Raw genomic sequence first — 14,975 nt, 5'->3', positions numbered from 1 at the left:
ATTAATCTTCCAGATCTCATTCAAAAGTTGGGTATCTTAAAAAAAGACATACCAAGATTCGAAAGTTTGGAAGTGGAGCTTCAAATGCGGTAAATAAGGTGGGAAAATTCAATTGATAAGCTAATTTATCTCTTATCTGTTTGAACAAGTGTGATATGTGACAAGTGTCCGAATATTTGCACTCTACTGAGAATTGCTTGCATCCTAACAGTTACAATCTGTGATGTAGAAAGAAACTTTTCTGGTCTTAGGAGAATCGAGACTGTGCTAAGATCGACCATGAAGGACTCGAAACTGACAGCACTTGCCGTGATGAACTTTGATAAAAGTATTAAGATTGAAAAAGAAGAAGTTGTGAATATTTTTGTTCAAAAGCAGGCTACGATACTTTTTTCTACCCTTTATGGCAAAATTTCTATTAAAAAGTAAATAAAATACCGTTGTTTTTCTGTTCTCCTTTTCTCCAAAATAGGAAATGGAGTTTTTGAGTTTATTTGTATTAGTGAAGCAGGGCCACACACTCCAAAAAATTTCATGTTTCATTTTCTAAAATTCAGGCTCATAAAAAAAAGAATTTTTGTCTCTGGTAAAAAATTAAGTTAAAAATGGGATTTTAGCGTTCTGTTCCACTAATTCTCGTGACAGTTACTCTTAAAATTGAAATCACTTGGACGATTAAGGTTTCCACTCAAGAAAAAAAAAAGTGTTTTTCAAGGATACCTTCATAACTTTTTTTTCAATTTTATCTCAAATTAACGCTTGTCAAGTATCCAAAACCTTTCATCCAGACTTCTTTTTTTTCTTTTTTTTACATTATAAGCGTTTTTCGATATTTTTGTGTGCAATCAATAAAACAACGGATTTGTCTTGAAGTATTTTTCTAATCCAAAAAAAATTGTCAAAATCTAACAAATATATATTTGATAGTGGGTCGTATTTTAACTTAGTTTATGGCGAGTGGGATGGGTTGTCAAGCATAATAACCTTGAACATGGTGTTACCTCTAATGTATCACGCAACCTTTAGTCCGAAAAGAAACAGAAAAAAAGCCCGAAAACAGTTGGTAGTTGGCCAATTCTTCCCAACTATCGTACTATTGTTGATAATTGTATAGAGTTTAAAAGAAACTAATTATAATTCTACTGATGAATGTTCACAACACTGATTAGGAGAAAAGGAGCAAAAAATCAACAGCTGACGAAGAAATACACTGTATAGTTTTGTGATAGCGAGGTAACAATAATAAGTAATATATATGTCTCAAGGAATTACTCCACGTCGCCTTCTGTCTGGATTTCTGAAAATGGAGGCCTAGGAATTTGGAAAATACTTACCGGATGAGAAACAGATGGTTTGTCGGATTTGTGCCTTTAGTCCTCTGTCTAGAATTACACGCCACTCATTATCCTCATCTCATAACAAGAGTATGGATATTCATCTATAAAATCAATTTAACGATGAATACATCAAGTCAGACTATAACTTTGATCTCACAACGATGCTTATTGCATGTAATATAACCTTATCCTTTGCTAATCATCTACGTTCAAAAAATTTATGGAGAAATACAAGGGTAAACATATCCCTTCCCGAGGAACCATCATTAAATTAATGGAGGACGTTGGTACTGATGTCATATATAGAAGTACATATAAAATGGTTTGAGTCATCCACACCAAATGACGATCAAGTTATCAGTAAAAAGTATTTACGAATATCGAAATGGAACTCTGAATTTTGTACTATCTCACAGTAAGTATTCAATTTTTTTTTAAATCTAACCATAAATTATGATTCTATTTTAGCTAAACATATCAAGAATTATGCTACACAACTCAGTAAAGGGCAAAAACAACTGCTTAAATGGTCACAACAACGGGGGAAGTAGTTTTGGATGGTTTGCAATTAGTTTGTCTGAGACTACTTACTTCGCTTTAAGACTTGGGTATGATAATTAGGTTTTCCAATATTACATAGTCAATAAATATTACTTTTTTATCACTTAAGGCTTAGCTATGGTTGATGGGCTTCAAGAAATGGGGTTCAGAAAACTCATAAAAGGCAAAAACAACTGTTTAAATGGTCACAACAACGAGGGTAGTTACATTGGGTGTTGCATTATAATTAACAATTGTGTATATCCTTCATGATGTATGTATATGTATGTTGTTATATAAGCATACCTAAATAACGGGGAAAAATCTTTTTTGATGCTCTTAATAGGGAGTAATATCGCCGGACATTACTACATAATTAGCTTTTGCTCTAAATCTTTACGATGTATTTATTTCTCACAATTTTTTATTAGTATATTTATTGTCTAATTTTATGATTTTTACATTTACTTTATTATTAATAATTAGTTAGATCTCATCGGTAGAGATATATCTATCCTGTGCACAATTGTATATAGCAACTTCCACATGAAGAAGAGGGGTGATTATCTTTTTGATTAAACTCCACGTCTCGCTTGTGTATTGCAACCTAAAGTTATGCCATATTTAACTGAATTCCGATGTTAGAACAAGAAAAAATTATCTGGATCAATCTATTATTTCAATATTCTGTATTTATAATTTTTTATTATTAATAGTTATATGATTTTAATTGTTTAATTTTGTATATTTAACTTAAATGTTTAATGGTTTATTTTTTAGTATGTAGATTATATTTAATTAAAGCCTTCTTTTTTAAACTTTTAGCTTCAAATATATTTCAAATACTCAACTTTGTCGTTTCATTAGCTATTATTCTGAGAATAAGGTTCATAATGAATTACAATTTCATGGAGTGTGACGTTTTCAAATCTACTGTAACGGATTAAAAACGTCGAAGTCAATTATACGTATTATATCTTCATTAAACATATTGCTAATAAATACATTCGTTATACCCTCAAAAATCATAATAAAGCAGGCAGATGATAATCACATCAGTATTTTAAACAATGATACCATATGTCTTTTTTTCCCCCTTCTCCTTGCACGCGTTTTTCTCTACAATATTATCAACTATGACTATGACATAAATATTAAAAGCGTGGTGGAAGTCAAACATCAGTAGTACACGCGTTATGGACCATAACGCATATCCCTTCCCGAGGAACCATCATTAAATTAATGGAGGATGTTGGTACTGATGTCATATATAGAAATACATATAAAAATGTTTTGAGTCATCCACACCAAATGATGATCATGTTATCAGTAAAAAGTATTTACGAATATCGAAATGGAACTCTGAATTTTGTACTATCTCACAGTAAGTATTCAATTTTTTTTTAAATCTAACCATAAAATATGATTTTATTTTAGCTAAACATATCAAGAATTATGATACACAACTCAGTAAAGGGCAAAAACAACTGCTTAAATGGTCACAACAACGGGGGTAGTAGCTTTGGATGGTTCGCAACTAGTTTGTCTGAGACTACTTACTTCGCTTAAAGACTTTGGTATGATCATTAGGTTTTCCAATATTACATAGTCTATAAATATTACTTTTTTGTCACTTAAGGATTAGCTATGGTTCATAAGCTCCAAGAAATGATGTTCAAAAAACTCATAAAAGGCAAAAACAACGCCTTAAATGGTCACAACAACGGAGGTAGTTACATTGGGTGTAGCATTATAATTAGTAATTGTGTGTATCCTTCATTATAATAGTATGTTGTTATACAAGCATAAATCACCAGGGGTCTTTTTTTGATGTTCTTAATAAGGAGTAATATTTACTGCATGGATTAACGTTTCTTTTCTTAGATAAACATGAAATAAATGAAAGTGGGATTCTAGAAGCTGTTCGTACTAAGATTGGAAGAAGATATGGATTTAAATCTAACATTATTTTATGATTTTGACATTTACTTTATTATTAATAATTAAGATCTTATCGGTAGAGATTTTTCTATCCTGTGCACAATTGTATATGCAACTTGCACATGAGGAAAAAAGGGTGATGATATTTTTATTAAACCCCACGCCTGGCTTGTGTTTTGCAACCTAAAGTTATGACATATTGAACTGAATTCCGATGTTAGAACAAGAAAATATTATTTGGATCAATCTATTATTTCAATATTATGTGTTTATAATTTATTGTTATTATTAGTTATATGATTCTAATTGTTTAATTTTGTATATTTAACTTAAATGTATGATGGTTTATTTTTAGTATGTTGATTATATTTAATTTAAGCCTTCTATTTTAAACTAGGAACTTCAAATATATTTCGAAATACTCTTACTTTGTCGTTTTATTAGTTATTATTCTGAGAATATGGTTCATAATGAATTACAATTTCATAGAATGTGACGTTTTCAAATCCACTGTAACGGATAAAAACCGTCTAAGTCAATTATACGTAGTATATTTTTATTAAACATTTTGCTAATAAATTCTTTCGTTATACCCTCAAAAATCATATAATAAAATAATATATATAAATAATCATAATACAGCAGGCAGATGATAATCTCATCAGTATTTAAACAATAATACCATATGTCTTTCTCCCCCCCTTCTACTCGCACGCGTTATTCTCTACAATATTATCAACTATAGTTATGGTATAACCTTGTATTTCTATTAACTTTGATTAGTTGGAGTTTGGCTAGGACCAAATGCGTAAAATCGTAAGATATGAAATTAGCTTATGTTAAATCTTTATTATCAATCAACCTTACAATCTATTCAGACTTACTTGTAACCCCAACTTATTTTTTCAAATTTATGAGTTGAATGCTGAACAAAATATTAAAAACGGCTCAACACTAAACGCAATAAAATTGAACGGAACCCAAGAAAACAAAACACGGGGCACTTAAAAGCCTGGGTTTAACCAATTATATGTAAAAAATCCCTTGATTAATTAATATATATTAGGCAGACCAAATTTAGATTTCAAAAAAAAAATAAAAAAAAAATAGACACTGAGCCCGATCATTTCTGATTTTAGGAAGGCCTAAGGGCTTATTAATTAATAAATTTTGATTCTTGATTTTTAAGAAAAAATATTTTGAGTTCTGTTTTATTTTAGAAAAAAATTAAGAAAACAAGAGTTTGGACCTTGATAAAACCAATAAAAACGAACGTTTTGAGGATTTATGAAAAAGTGCCAAGAGACTGTGTAACAAGACGACATGTCAGGACAAAAGTAGATGATTGGTGAATTGAAAACTTGCACCTATACCAATAATATGACGTCATTTCTGGTACGTTTTGTAGCTAATTAAGTTTGTACGCACATTGATGACATGTTTATCTTTTTTTTTTTTAATGAACTAAAATTTTATAGAACATAACGCATGAACAGAAAATTTTTGGGACAGATCCAAGCCTGAAGATAGTTTGTAACCCTAAAAAAAAATAGTTTTATCAGATTAAATTACTTTATCAAAAATTGGTTTTTATAGATAGTTCAGGCATTGTAGGAGAAAGGGGAATCGATCACAGGAAATCCATGTTTCAAATGATGCCTTTAGAAGTTAACGTTATGTTAATGAGTAATGTTCAGAATTAATGACTTGAATTCGAGACTTGCGACTTGACTTGGACTTGAAAGTTTGAGTTTATATTGAACTCAAGAAAAGCCTAAACATTATGACCCCTATATTATAATTCTGAATTTCAAATTAATTTAAAAAAAATATGTGGACTCGATGAAAATATTCAAAGACATGGACTGGTGAGAACAGAATTGAGATTCGACTTGGTGTAAAATGAATTTATCCAAACTCTGGTTATGACTAATGATTCGTTAAGAGCATAATACATGGCCGTAATCACCAAGGGATCAGGTGCCCCAATATTTTTTTCAATAGTTGTAACTAGTATATATCGACCTTCCAATGATGAGTCGTCATCCAGTCATTACAACCAGGCTCCTTATAACAAACCCGTAATTACCTCATTACGTTATCTATTTAAAATAATATTTGCACTTGCTATTTCTTTTAATCGGTGACTCGGACATGATTTAATTCAAGGAAAACTGTAATAAATATATACATATGAATGAAATAAATCAAATGATTTCTCGATTAATTTTTGATTGATGAAAAAATAAATGATATTAAAAAAAAAACTGAAGGAAAATAGGAAACACTTTGGGCTGACAATAAACCCCTTGAAATAATATTGATGCACGATACAGAATGAAAAATCACAATTAAATAAACATCAGATTACCACCACTTTGAAAACAAAGCTGAAGGTGGAACTCGTCATAAAAAAACTTCGGTGATTTTTCTTCAAAAGCCATGGTCAGATATTATTAAATTTAAAAGTACTTCTTAATTTCTTCTTCCATTTTCTGTAAGAAAAAAACAAAAAATTTCAGGTGAAGACTTGAAACAAGGATATACAATTTTGTGAATGAAATATTTTCAAATAATAATAATGTATATTTAATAATCATATCTATATCTCCGAAAATTAATACATGAGCTGGGCAGTCCGCAAGATTATATACATATAGGTTTTTTTTGGGGAAGGGGCTTAATTTTTGTATTATTTTGAAAAATAATACAAAAATTATATTTTTTTTGGAAAAAATCCATTTCAAATATTAATTTTTTTGAATAAAAAAATCAAATTTTTTTTTTTTTTGGGGGAGACTAAACCCCTCGAGCCCAAAGCTTGCAGACGCCTAATAATTTGGCGACTCCATGGCATAATCAATTTATTCAGGAATGGCAGATTGCGTCCTAGATCATGGATAAATCTGGCCCAGCATGTTGAAGACATTTGGAATGTTTTTCAAATTTAAGAAGATCAATTTTTAATTCCATATAAAGGTCCGATACAACTCAACTCATTGATGTCATCTTTAAAACAAGTATACAACAAAAAATGATTGTGATACGATTATTAGTGAAATATAGACGGCCGTAACTTTGGTTACCGCCAACTTTTTGAAAAACATTTTTTTTTCTTTCATTATTATGCTTTAATCAATGTGTAATGTCATTTTTATCAAACTGAAGTCAGACACTTATGAATTGGTTTCGACATCAATTTAACAAGTTGCATTATAAAATATTGCTTAGTATTAAGAAATACTAAATGTCAGTCCTTATTTATTCGGTCCAATCCAGTCCATTCTTAGGACTGGTCCTATTATTGCTTGAGACCAGTTGTAATGACTGTCGATCCTTTGGGCTGTCAGTAATAGAAGAACTGATTTAAAAAAATACAAAATATAGATGATTGACGTCATCAAGGACAGCCTTTATAAGTTTTAGGACTGATATACAGGACTGAACTGGACCTAGACTGCTGTCTTCAGTCCTAAATAAGGAATGCCATTTAAAGGTAGTTATTTTGGTTTTACAACCAATTTTGTTTATTTTTTGAAAATTTGTTAATATTCAGATCACCTTTTGTGATCTATAATTATTTTTTGGTGGAATACAGACTAATTTCGGGGATAAATAGGATAAAAGTATTATTTTTGAATATATAATTCACTATATTCAGATTTTTTTACCGGTATGGGGTCTTGTGTAGGAGCGAATCGGGCGACGGGAACTCCTTTTTTATCCACAACAAACTTCGTGAAATTCCATTTGATAAAACTAAATGGAATAAATAAATTCAATACGATATATTTTTTACATATTTGGCAAAGAATGCTAAAGTCCTACTTTCCAAGAGTTCCACCCTGTTTTTCCTTCAAATAATTAAACAAAGGATGTGCGTTCCCTCCATTAACATCAATTTTGGCAAACATATCAAACTCAACACCGTATTTAGCGGCAAATTCCTTAATTTCTGCATTCGTTCCGGGCTCTTGATTACCAAATTGATTGCAAGGAAAGCCTAAAATGCGTAAACCCTCAGTTTCAGAGTATTTTTTGAATAACTCTACCAACTGAGTGTAGTTTACGCGAGTCTTGCCTCACTTAGAGGCAACATTCACAATGATACAGACGTGGTCCTTGTACTTCTCCATGGAGACGTCATTCCCATCAATGTCTTGGGCCTTGAAGCCGTAGATATTCTCTACTTTCTGTGCCTAATTTATGAAATTAAATTAAATTAGTTTACTTTGGGGAATTGATCTTAAAAAGACTAATTACCATGACAGATGAATAAAATTTCGTCGTCGAGGAAATTCCAATACCAGCACCTATAACAAGAGGAGTCACTTTACTCAATTGACGAATTGAATTTCTTAGTGTAAACGCAATCATTTTTGTAATTAAAGTAATACAAATTGTATTATCTATCCATATGATATATGGTTACTCTAAACATATGTAGTTAACTCACTTAAAACTTATATAACTCCCAAACACTACTAGTATCTGTCTATATATTATTATTTGAAAGAGAACTTACTTGGCCTCTTTCCAACAGCACTTTAAAATATAAGTAAAAAACTGGTAAAATATACGTACACATATAAATAAATGTATAACTTATGACGTCATATTAAGGACTGTAAAACGCAAGTTTACTTTAGTAACACGACAACTCCGGCCTCTCTTTATTGCCAAGGTTAATTTATACCTTTATTTACTTTTGGAAAGAAAATTATTTAGTTAAAGAGCAAAATATTTTAACCCAGTTAGTATTTAATATTTGTTTGTATTTCTAGCAAATATGGCATAAAAATGGACAATAGTTTTGGTCATACCATCATTACAATTGCAGACATTATTGCGCAATCAAATAATTTGTTGGATCATCAAGCTTACCATGTACTTACGTAGGGAAGACTGAGTCAGATTGCAATCATTTTTATGATATTTTTTAGTACATTAATTTCAATTTATGAGCGTATGTGATCTTGTTTCGATCTAAAAAATTTCTAAATTATACTTTTATATCTTATCTACAAATTTCAACTAATTATTTTTCAAAAAATAAATGGATTATAGTATTATACTTATAAGTCGTTTTAGAGTTCCAAACTTTTTATTTTATTTATAACATTAAATATTAACACAATCAAGAAAGTTTGAAGGTTAAAATGTTTTAAAGGGAAACAATATTATTAAATAGACCTTTTGCACTGACATTATACATTACATCATAATTAAAGGAGACGCCATTTTACAACATAAAATGGATACATTTTCAATAAACCTTGATAAAACTCCATCAAATGGCTTTATGAATAAAAAAAGACATAATATTTGCAATGAATACTACTTGTACAAATGATAAACACAGACATTTAAATAAAATCATAATAATATGTACTAAAAATGCCTAGATTTGTACATTTTTTTATCGATTAGGGCCAATAAAGTGGAATAGTTAAAGAAAAATATCTTATTCTTTCCATTATAATAGTTAATTTGTATTTACAACACGGAAATAATATTGCAAAACGATGAAAACATATTATTAATACATTTTTGGGTCAGGTATATAAAAAAACAAGGCAATTGGGCGATAAAATATTTATAGACAGGAAGGTTTAAGTCTTTTTGTTGTTGGTCCCATTTTGACTTACAATAGTTCACTATTTTTCTTAATATTAATGGAAAAAGGGGACATTGTTATAAAACTTGATTGTTAAAGCCCCCAAAATGGACCACATCAAAATTGTGACGTCACTTGAAAACGTACTATATGTATATTCAATTAATTCTTAGATTTCCAATTCAAAGAATTCATTGGTATATTCTATCTATAAGGCCAGTAATGTAAATCCTGTGAATTTTTTACCTGGCCCGTCTTTTGGAATTGGTAATTTGAAGAATGAATTTTCTTTTCCTTAACAGCTGATATTATTATTTATTTGTGAGTAGTGAACATCCAATGAGTTCGAATAATATATGGAGCAGCACAAGCTTCAATCACGCAACCTATTGTGGTGAAAAACAAATATACTTGAACTCATATGAACTTTGTACAGTTATTAGTAATTATGGACTATGGTACGATTAATTGGAATCAAAGATGCTACAGGGCAAATTAGATCCTTGTTCGACCAAATCTGGTGATTTTGAATGGTTAAATAGGGCCTCAACAGAAAAATACTTTTGGGAGGTGTGCCAGACTTCAACAATTTTATATGAGTTGTATTATATAATTTTTTTGGAAGTTAATTTTTACAGAATTTAGGGTTTACCCTATATCTATCATTTGGAAACTCAAAAATGAAATCTCAAAACTATTACTAAAGATTTTGGGAAAAAACGACAAGATTCTTTTAAACTGTCACCAATATAATACATATTAAGAAAAAAGATAAATAAACAAACACGCCGGCTGTTCGAATAGAGGAAGGTCTAATCACTTAATTTGCCGTTATCAATTATAATATCATTAAACATGAATCATGATGGATTATTCTTAGTGGAGTCATGGATTGACGAACAAACATTAGCATAATATTAGGCAAGAGCCGTGATTTCCACTTCGTTATGATCCAGAATGTGTCAGAAGAAGAGACAGGACTCACCAAAGAAGATATGGGGAGACAGTCAAAGGTTGTATCGTTGGAGATCGCGAGGAAAACTGTAAAGCTCAGTAGAGTTGGATCAATCAGAAATTGCAATAGAACGATGGCATTTGTCTCTTCATAAACCTTCTTTCTTGTCCGAAGAGAACGATACTGGTTGCATTGCGTAGTTACTCAAAGGACTCGAATCCTCGAATTTATACATCTAGGACTGTGAATTTCCAATAGACATCAAGTCAAGTTATGAGAACCATAAAAAATGACTTATAGGCTTTTTGAACTCATTTTTATTTGTATTTTTCTAGTATGATAGAATAACATTTGAACATGTAACTTGTAACAATGTTCTTCAGGGATATTTATCAAAGAATATGAATATTACAACACTTAATATCATTCAATCCATTTAAGAATACGAATCCAGCTACAATTTCATTAACTTGTGAAACAAATATTAATGTAAATTCCTTTGTCAATGCTTACCATATTTCCATCAATTAATTTATTTCTTGAATAAATGTAAATACTTAGACAATATATTATGCTTATGTTTCTTGTCTAATATGAATAATCTATCATGTCTAAAAATATTATAATTGATAACGGATAATTAAGGGATTACTACTTCTACCATTCGAACCGCTGTCGTGTTTGTTTATTTTTCTTTTTTCTGAATATATATTATATTGGAGATAGGTTTATATATATATCAGTTTAAAAGAATCTTGCCATTTTTTCCACTTAAACTTTTTTCCAGATACCATGAGTATGACTCAATATAACACTGAGTTCTGAGATCCTTTTGTGATGATTTTGATCAAAAATTGGATTGAATACCTTTGCGATAGGGATTGTAATTCATAAACCACTTAACTAATGGATACAAATTGTTATTCATTGGATAACTATTGAGCTATGCAGCCTAATTATTTTTTAATTTTTGTTATAAAATAATATAGTTGACTTTGACAATATATGAAAATCACTAGTAAATAAACATCAGATTAACACCACTTTGGAGACAAAGCTTGAGGTGGAACTCGTCATAAGACACTCGTAGATTTTTCTTCAAAAGTTCTAGTCAGATATGATTCGATTTATAAGTAGTTCCTGATTTCTTCTTCTACTTTCTGTAAGAAAAAAACAAACAAAAAACGCAGATTATGACTTGAAACAAGGTTATAAAATTTTTGCTAATGATTATTTGCATATAATGGTGTAAAGTAAATAATAAATTATTATATAAAAATTAATACAACTTTTTTAAAAATAAATTAACCTAAAATTACGCAACTTTTCCTTATATTTAATTTATTATACCTCATAAACGAATCAGTCCATCGAATTTACAGATATGCGTTCAGAAATAAATTTTTAAAGCCTTTCTCTCCTGTGTTGCTAATAATAACTGTTCAGTGCATCCAGAAATGTGGATTTTATAACCTCGTAGTTTGTGTCATTTGTAAAATCTTTAATAGGTTTACTATTTGAAACCCTTTTAGCAATAAATCCAACATTTACTAAATAAAGAAATAGGGATCACGAAAAACATAACAAAAGCCGTTCCATTGAACTAACTCCCAATTAAGTCTAAAAATGAAAGGCAATTCTTATACTAAACGAGTTCAATTTACAACTGGTAAACCTAGATTACAATTAAGTACTTTAGTTTACCAACTGTGGATCTGTTTTTTTTGCAGATTGGTGAAGAAATAATAATTTGGTGCCTCCACATTAATTAGTTATGCAGATTGCACTCTATTCCGTAGTTAAATCTGATCTTATATGTAAGGGGAAAAAGGTTGTGATATGATTATTAGACGACGGAATAGACGCCGGAATTTAGAATATCCTCCGATTTAAAAAAAAAACAAAACAATAAAGCAAAGGTGCAAGATTATGCTTTCATCAATGTGTGATTTCATTTTTATAAAACTGAACTCCAAAACTTATGAATTGGTATAAGTCACGAACGGATTGCCTTTTTTTTTTATATTGTTTGTACCAGATGTATTTTAAAAATATCATACTTTGATTGAGACGTTGGATAGGAAATGGGAAAACAATTTGGAAATATATTGGTTTAATGGCAGCTATTTATCTAGGCTTCAGATAATAATTTAAAAATAATCATAAATGTGATATTCCATATATTAATGAAAACATTGGTTGGGTTTTGAAAATGTACATTTTTTTTTCTAATTGACATTTGCAGATAGTTATTTTGGTTGCATGATGATATAAATAGAGATGGGATTTGTGTATGAGTACTAGGATAAAGCGAGAGCAAGAAATATGTTATTTATGAATTCAGACCATGATTAATAACAGGGGCCTGTTATTTGCGTTTGGGAGGAGAAAATGAATAACTACTATAAATAGGAGAACCTTTTAAATTTAAAGTAGGATTAGCGGAGGGAAAATATAATAATTATACTTAAAAAATGTATATTTATTTTGTTATGCATTTGAAAACAATTTACACCAAAGATGGGCTAAAATTCTTCTTTTAGAAGGAAGAGGTTAACCACCACTCGACTGATTTAATGATGAACAAAAAAGAAGAAAAATCCCACGTTCAACCATTTTGCCTATACTAATCCCTATACTTAGTTTTTTCTTTACACTCCTCCCATATTTAGGTATAAATAATTAAAATCATTGAGTTTTTTTTTTGTTTTTTTACCGGTAAGGGGTCTTGTGTAGGAGCGAATCGGGCGACGGGAACTCCTTTTTTATCCACAACAAACTTTGTGAAATTCCATTTGATAAAACTAAATGGAATAAATATGAACAATACAATATTTTTTGCATATTTGACAAAGGATGCTAAAGTCCTACTTTCCAAAGGTTCCACCTTGTTTTTCCTTCAAATAATTAAACAATGGAAGTGCGTTCTTTCCATTAACATCAATTTTGGCAAACATATCAAACTCGACCCCGTATTTAGCTGCAAATTCCTTAATTTCTGCATTCGTTCCGGGCTCTTGATTACCAAATTGATTGCAAGGAAAGCCTAAAATGCGTAAACCCTCAGTTTCAGAGTATTTTTTGAATAACTCTACCAACTGAGTGTAGTTTACGCGAGTCTTGCCTCACTTAGAGGCAACATTCACAATGATACAGACGTGGTCCTTGTACTTCTCCATGGAGACGTCATTCCCATCAATGTCTTGGGCCTTGAAGCCGTAGATATTCTCTACTTTCTGTGCCTAATTTATGAAATTAAATTAAATTAGTTTACTTTGGGAATTGATCTTAAAAAGACTAATTACCATGACAGATGAATAAAATTTCGTCGTCGAGGAAATTCCAATACCAGCACCTATAACAAGAGGAGTCACTTTACTCAATTGACGAATTGAATTTCTTAGTGTAAACGCAATCATTTTTGTAATTAAAGTAATACAAATTGTATTATCTATCCATATGATATATGGTTACTCTAAACATATGTAGTTAACTCACTTAAAACTTATATAACTCCCAAACACTACTAGTATCTGTCTATATATTATTATTTGAAAGAGAACTTACTTGGCCTCTTTCCAACAGCACTTTAAAATATAAGTAAAAAACTGGTAAAATATACGTACACATATAAATAAATGTATAACTTATGACGTCATATTAAGGACTGTAAAACGCAAGTTTACTTTAGTAACACGACAACTCCGGCCTCTCTTTATTGCCAAGGTTAATTTATACCTTTATTTACTTTTGGAAAGAAAATTATTTAGTTAAAGAGCAAAATATTTTAACCCAGTTAGTATTTAATATTTGTTTGTATTTCTAGCAAATATGGCATAAAAATGGACAATAGTTTTGGTCATACCATCATTACAATTGCAGACATTATTGCGCAATCAAATAATTTGTTGGATCATCAAGCTTACCATGTACTTACGTAGGGAAGACTGAGTCAGATTGCAATCATTTTTATGATATTTTTTTAGTACATTAATTTCAATTTATGAGCGTATGTGATCTTGTTTCGATCTAAAAAATTTCTAAATTATACTTTTATATCTTATCTACAAATTTCAACTAATTATTTTTCAAAAAATAAATGGATTATAGTATTATACTTATAAGTCGTTTTAGAGTTCCAAACTTTTTATTTTATTTATAACATTAAATATTAACACAATCAAGAAAGTTTGAAGGTTAAAATGTTTTAAAGGGAAACAATATTATTAAATAGACCTTTTGCACTGACATTATACATTACATCATAATTAAAGGAGACGCCATTTTACAACATAAAATGGATACATTTTCAATAAACCTTGATAAAACTCCATCAAATGGCTTTATGAATAAAAAAGACATAATATTTGCAATGAATACTACTTGTACAAATGATAAACACAGACATTTAAATAAAATCATAATAATATGTACTAAAAATGCCTAGATTTGTACATTTTTTTATCGATTAGGGCCAATAAAGTGGAATAGTTAAAGAAAAATATCTTATTCTTTCCATTATAATAGTTAATTTGTATTTACAACACGGAAATAATATTGCAAAACGATGAAAACATATTATTAA

The 14,975-nt window shown here is 29.8% G+C and overlaps 2 protein-coding genes and 2 long non-coding RNA genes across 8 annotated transcripts; 2 read left to right on the top strand and 2 right to left on the bottom strand.

Annotated features, from left to right (window-relative positions):
- Nucleotides 1-1,070: 1,070 nt before the first annotated feature.
- Nucleotides 1,071-2,715, top strand: LOC139904924 (uncharacterized). Its single transcript, XR_011779242.1, has 3 exons — nucleotides 1,071-1,752; nucleotides 1,806-1,945; nucleotides 2,008-2,715. It is a non-coding gene; the product is annotated as an uncharacterized lncRNA (long non-coding RNA).
- A 377-nt stretch (nucleotides 2,716-3,092) lies between these two features.
- LOC139904923 (uncharacterized) lies at nucleotides 3,093-4,155 on the top strand. 2 transcript variants are annotated; one of them, XR_011779241.1, is made up of 4 exons: nucleotides 3,093-3,261; nucleotides 3,315-3,454; nucleotides 3,517-3,606; nucleotides 3,666-4,155. It is a non-coding gene; the product is annotated as an uncharacterized lncRNA (long non-coding RNA). The 2 variants fall into 2 exon arrangements; XR_011779240.1 differs by having other exon boundaries at nucleotides 3,517-4,155.
- Nucleotides 4,156-5,948: 1,793 nt separating this feature from the next.
- LOC121114086 (phospholipid hydroperoxide glutathione peroxidase-like) lies at nucleotides 5,949-9,871 on the bottom strand. 4 transcript variants are annotated; one of them, XM_071887057.1, is made up of 5 exons: nucleotides 9,682-9,871; nucleotides 8,082-8,131; nucleotides 7,647-8,017; nucleotides 7,490-7,577; nucleotides 5,949-6,313 (listed from the first exon to the last, which is right to left on the bottom strand). In XM_071887057.1, exons 2-5 carry the CDS (start codon nucleotides 8,082-8,084, stop codon nucleotides 6,281-6,283), a joined length of 495 nt encoding a protein of 164 aa, XP_071743158.1. In that variant the 5' UTR covers nucleotides 8,085-8,131; nucleotides 9,682-9,871; the 3' UTR covers nucleotides 5,949-6,280. The 4 variants fall into 4 exon arrangements, with proteins under 4 accessions (XP_071743158.1, XP_040563862.1, XP_040563863.1 ...); XM_040707928.2 differs by lacking the exon at nucleotides 9,682-9,871 and adding an exon at nucleotides 8,344-8,453; XM_040707929.2 differs by lacking the exon at nucleotides 9,682-9,871 and adding an exon at nucleotides 8,275-8,391.
- A 1,436-nt stretch (nucleotides 9,872-11,307) lies between these two features.
- On the bottom strand, nucleotides 11,308-13,882 carry LOC121114087 (uncharacterized). Its single transcript, XM_040707930.2, has 4 exons — nucleotides 13,696-13,882; nucleotides 13,262-13,632; nucleotides 13,107-13,194; nucleotides 11,308-11,550 (listed from the first exon to the last, which is right to left on the bottom strand). Exons 1-4 carry the CDS (start codon nucleotides 13,807-13,809, stop codon nucleotides 11,518-11,520), a joined length of 606 nt encoding a protein of 201 aa, XP_040563864.2. The 5' UTR covers nucleotides 13,810-13,882; the 3' UTR covers nucleotides 11,308-11,517.
- Nucleotides 13,883-14,975: the final 1,093 nt, after the last annotated feature.

Source organism: Lepeophtheirus salmonis, chromosome 3 (genome assembly GCF_016086655.4).
Source record: "Lepeophtheirus salmonis chromosome 3, UVic_Lsal_1.4, whole genome shotgun sequence".
Taxonomy (NCBI): Eukaryota; Metazoa; Arthropoda; class Copepoda; order Siphonostomatoida; family Caligidae; genus Lepeophtheirus; species Lepeophtheirus salmonis.
The sequence above is the reverse complement of the archived record's forward strand: the minus strand, read 5'-3'. Positions and strand labels throughout refer to the sequence as shown.